Source organism: Nuphar pumila, chromosome 12 (assembly GCF_984573655.1).
Source record: "Nuphar pumila chromosome 12, dmNupPumi1.hap1.1, whole genome shotgun sequence".
In the NCBI taxonomy this organism is placed as follows: domain Eukaryota; kingdom Viridiplantae; phylum Streptophyta; class Magnoliopsida; order Nymphaeales; family Nymphaeaceae; genus Nuphar; species Nuphar pumila.
In genome coordinates, this window is record NC_143260.1 from 586,826 (window position 1) to 592,086 (window position 5,261).

At 40.9% G+C, this 5,261-nt stretch overlaps 1 protein-coding gene across 1 annotated transcript; it reads left to right on the forward strand.

The window, feature by feature from the left end:
* The first annotated feature begins 685 nt into the window (after window positions 1–685).
* Window positions 686–3,128, forward strand: LOC149819563 (WUSCHEL-related homeobox 11-like). Its single transcript, XM_089983430.1, has 4 exons — window positions 686–1,328; window positions 2,189–2,364; window positions 2,803–2,807; window positions 2,870–3,128. The coding sequence occupies exons 1-4, from the start codon at window positions 686–688 to the stop codon at window positions 3,126–3,128; spliced, it is 1,083 nt and encodes a 360-aa protein (XP_089839556.1).
* Window positions 3,129–5,261: the final 2,133 nt, after the last annotated feature.

Sequence of the window (5,261 nt, forward strand, 5' to 3'; positions counted from 1 at the left end):
TTGAGTTACCGTGGTTAATGATCAATGGACCATGTAAATTAATTGCTTTCCGTGTGATGCATCTCTCCCACGGCAATACAAGAAGAGAGGAGCCCTACTAGATCCACACAGTTTTCTTGGAATATAGACACAATTCCGATCATAGAGTTTGGATATAATCAAAATGTGAGCTTTGCCGTCCACATTAATTGTATTTTAGGCCAACAACAGACCCGTCTGTTTGTTGTTATTCTGTGGCAAGAGTTCAAAGGAAAAGAAAGAATCTCATGCGTAAACACACTTGTGCTAGACAGTGGGATTTTCCTTAGCAAAACGACAGTAAGAAAGCCTCTGCCAAGTATTCCTAATATAACATGCCGTTGCTTCGAGACATGCATGATAGCCTTTTATCGGTCCAATAACATGGATTCCGACCAAACTCAATTGATTTTGTCTGAATTTGATCAGTCGATGACTTCAGCGTTGCTTTTTGGTGTTCAAACTTTAAAAAGGCATCAGGGTATTTTGGTAAAATATTTACAAATGAAGAAAAGATAGAGACCCCTGATGACCTTTTTATATTGGCCTTGGTGTTTGCTACTCTGGACTGGTGCTTGTATGTCTCGGTACTTACACATTGTCTTTGAGGGTGCTCTTGCTTTGGTGTGCATTATTTTTTTTTCCCCTTTTTTGAGTTGTTTCAGCCATGAATAATGATCATCAAGTTGCAAACAATGGTGGGTCAGTACCAGAAGCAGGAGCAGTTCATGGACATGGGCATGTTGTCAACCAAGTTGCAGAAAGAACAGCGGGGCCGGTTAGGTCCAGATGGAGTCCAAAGCCAGAGCAGATCCTTATTCTGGAATCCATCTTCAACAGTGGGATGGTAAACCCTCCAAAGGATGAGACAGTCAGGATCAGGAAGCTTCTTGAGAGGTTTGGCGCAGTTGGTGATGCCAATGTGTTCTACTGGTTCCAGAACCGCCGCTCCCGCTCCCGCCGCCGCATGCGACAGATGCAATCTGGAATCCAGGCTGCCATGAGCAGAGATAGCAGAAGCTCCTTCCTGATTGATCATGTTGCAATTCAGTATCCCCACACATCCTTCTGCTCTTCTTCTCTTGCTCCTCCTCCTCCTCCCATCTCTGCTTGTCCTCCAGCTTCAGCTTCTGCCAGTCATGCCTCCGCTGCTCTTGGTGCACCCTCTGTTCATGGTGGGGTTTCCGTCAATGGAGTAGACACATACTCAGTGTCTCATCAACGGTTGGGCTTGCATCACATTGACCACTCACACCTTGTTTCTTCAATTCTGGCGCCTTCTACGTCATCAAATACACAATACCAAAGTGGTTAGTTTTTATATGGCCCTTCATGCATGCATGCATGGTGTCCCTTGGTTAATTGAGCCGGTTGGGATGTTAAGCGAAACTTCCCAAACTGCACCCACTTACGTCCACCTACGGATTCAATCAAAATTTTAACAGCACGGCCTATGTCATGTGCTGCATTTTTTTTTTTGGATAATCCAAGGGAAAAACCCTCATCATAAACTTCACATTGGCTGGCCTCCGGTTGGTAAAACCCTTAAGGTCCCCTTGTCTACCTTGGATTACACCCAGCTCCAACCTTGCAGCAAGAGACGCCACCCATGGTTTTCGAACTTGTGATGTCCCGTCAACTTTGTGACATTCACAAGTCGCCCCTACCAGATGAGCAGAGCCCTTGTGGGCCATGTGCTGCAATTTTGCCAATCATTTTATCTGCTGTCGTATAGATACACTTAAGTATGAGTTTTGAATGACTTAGATCTGTATGAAATCCGGCGTATGAACCCTTGAAGAATGGAGGTAAAAAAACACTGTATCCCAATTTATGCAGGGAAGAGAAGGGGTGTTCTAGTCCAGAAAAAAGATGTATCTCCAATTCCTGGACCTAAAATTTGAGTTTGAAATCCGAGTAATCAAACACACCCTTAATGAAATGGGTGTTGCTCCTATGGTAATTTAGTAATAAAAAAATGGCAGTTTGAAATTTTTGTTTCATTTTGTCTCACTCATAGTAGATTTTCTTCAGTAAAGATACAAAAAAAAAAAGGAAATTGACATAGGCATAAGTAGGCTGATCATCTATGTGAAGTGTAATTTTTGCTTTTGATATGGCCCTCTTAATCAGCAAATTTATGACTTGCGTATAGTGCGTGACATTGCAGAGTTAATAACAGTGTTCATCAACGGGGTTGTTTCTGAAGTTCCGATGGGGCCCTTCGACATAAGGACATTGTTCGGTGAAGATGTCATCCTGGTGCATTCATCTGGAGATCCTATTCGAGTTGATAGCTATGGAGTCTCAATGCAAGGACTGCAACCTGGTGAGAGTTATTTTCTGGTAAGTGCTCGTTGGTTTTCTTGTAGCAGCAAAAATTAAGTCATTTTGTTGTCCCCCTTTTCTCTTTTGTATACTTCACCTTCATTTCTATATATGTCTTTCTTTAGTTACTGTCCAGATAAATGACTCAGGTTTCAGTCAATTACATGACCTGGGCCTGCCATGAAATAATGTCTCTTTTAGTGCACTTGCATATATGAATTAATCTTGTTGGTCATATGCATGGGTACGTGGGTGCGTGCAATTCACATGTTGGTGTGGGTGTGGTCTCTCATGGTCGAGTCAAGCCTTCATAAGACGCACCCACGTGTGCACGTGATTTGAGGAAACCATTCATTCAAAAATCAGTCATCTGACTCCATCTAGTTTCCGAGAAACTAGACGTGGCCAAGTTCCATGGAACTCTTTAATTTAATTAACAACCATAATTACTTGTAGGTATGGTACATTACAAACGGGAAGCTCAACAACTGTTGACACAACTTTGTTGATGAAACTTGAGCAGGTACATACCAGTCCCTTTGGCCGGTTTGCTTAGGATTTTGGGATCAGGTAGGCTGTGCTATACGAGTGGGGTATACTTGACCAATGACTTGCTAGGACTAGATGCCTTGGTGGAGACTAGTGAAGGCCCAGGATCAAATCTCTCTGAGTATGGGGCTGCAATTGCTTTATCACGGTTGGGGCACTTGAGGCTAAGTGATCGTGTCCTTGACCTAGAGTTTTACCTTGCGGACTCGGTGAGGGTTTTCCTTCATTGTTAAAAAGAAAACAAGCGCACATTTTTTATGTATTACCTGGTTAATGTTTTGATAATCAGATTCCGAGGACAACTTAAGAAGATTACAAGAGGTCGGCTGGACCCATTTCAAGGAAGCTACCAATATGTTTTTAGGCAAAGGCAAAGTGAAGAAAGAAAAGCGAAACTTTCACCAACTTTTCTGCATTGTCATGAAGTATTAGGCCCGGACCATGTGACTGTCATAACCATAAAATTATGCAGACATGCTTACGTTTAAGTTGAGGTGATGTCCTACATATTCTCTAGCATTACCACCCTGGGTGTTTCATGTCCCATGTATACTCGTGAAGTTTTTAATATACTCTTTTTGGAAAGATAGAAGTGGAAATAAAGGCTTGTGGATCATCAAGTGAAGCATGTTCTCATTCTTGGTCTTGATGAAGCCTTATGATTAATGCATTGATTCCCGTCACAATAAATTTTTTGTGTTTTTTATTGGCCTTTTACACTAACCGATGCAAGAGTTTGGCCTTAGCTCTCCACCGAACAATGAAACCAATCCGGACTTAGATGCTCGCTTAGATTCATATATTTTATTCCAAAACTGCAAGGAAAAGCTACTACAGGTCGCATTTTTCAAGAAGTCTTGTGAATCCAAAGCATAATTAATTTCCATTGGGTGTTTACTATTATTGACCGACAGACACAAATAAAATAATACTTCACATTTACAACCTTTCGTTTGGGAGACCCAGAAAAACACGAATAATTGAACCATCTTTTGATGGCAAGTACCCACAGTTGCTGGTTTTCTAAACCATCTCAACCAATTCACATTAAAATATTAGTTGGCTAGCCAGGAGAACTTCAAGGAAAGTACATTTGTCCATTTAAGTATGAACACCATTTGGAGGATTCAATGTGTAAGTTTGTAGTTGTAAACATTTATCTAATGATGCATCTTCCTTCCGTAGGGAAGCTAGGTTAGAGAGACACCGCCAAATTAATAAAGTCATGTGGGAACATTGACAACGTTTTGAAGAATATTATTTGGTTAGCTACTATTGGTGTGAGACGACAGACACGCCTGTTTTGAACTCACTTCGTGAAAGAAGATAGCAGCCTAAAACTTGTTTTGTGGCTCCAAATGTTGACCCTGAAAAAATAAGGAAAAAAGAGTAATTTAAAGCTGCATAACTTATCTGCTATTAAAAAAACGCCTAATTTTTCAGTTATTACCTTGCACTATTCTAAGAAAATCAATAATGAGGATTAAGTGTATGTGTTGAAGGCTTGAAGCATAAACAAAAACAGCAGGCAGCTGGATGTAATATCTGAAACATTCGCTGTTTTTGAGAATAGCTGATTAGTTAGGTGACTGTAAATTTCCGAAAAAAAAGTAATCTTCTTCACAGTTTGGGAAGTTGTAAACCCTCAATCCGGAGGTAGATGTCTCTTACATATTTTTCATCAATTTTATTTCTTGCCCCTTTTTATCCCAGTTTGAGTATAGATAACTTTTTGCTTGTTTAATTCTTCATTTTCCACTGGACTCGAAAGTATTCATGGAGGAGAACGTTGTTCTATGCTCATGCGTGCACAAGGACACTGAAGCTCAAGGACGCTTGCATATTCCGCATTGTTGCAGGATAGCTTCCGTTTACATAAAAGGTCAATGACTTGTTAGTTGTTACAAAAGGAAAAAAAAGTTATACAGGATTAAAGAAATTTTAATCGTTGCTGAAGTGTTTTGCAAAGGCGGTAGAACCAATACCAAGATTAGAATTTAACAAACGTAATGGGGAATTGCAACTGAATAAGAATGAGGCTTGCCTATGGGTCAAGCCTTTTTTCTGTTTCGCACGGAGAGAGAGAGTTTGACAGGCTTTTTGGGTCATGTTGCATGTTGTCTTAGGAGAGGAGCTGCATAAGCCTAGCGGAAGCGGATTCAAGGTATTGCATATCATGTACACACTTAGCATAGAAGCGACATAGTTGAATGGGTCGATAGAGTGGAGTGATGCCAAAGTCTTTCGCATAAGAGCATTCAAGCCAATGAAGGACAGGTGTGTCGCCTTCCCGTGATGAGCAAACGTGCAATCGAGGGTCATAGAGCCAGCTACATGTCTAAATAAACATTATAAACATTGGAGTG

Bases quoted from the DNA above. Each gene is read 5' to 3' on its own strand.
- LOC149819563 (XM_089983430.1), top strand. From the start codon at position 686: ATGAATAATGATCATCAAGTTGCAAACAATGGTGGGTCAGTACCAGAA. The intron at 1,329-2,188 runs GTTAGTTTTTAT...GTGACATTGCAG, and splicing joins AAATACACAATACCAAAGTG to AGTTAATAACAGTGTTCATC.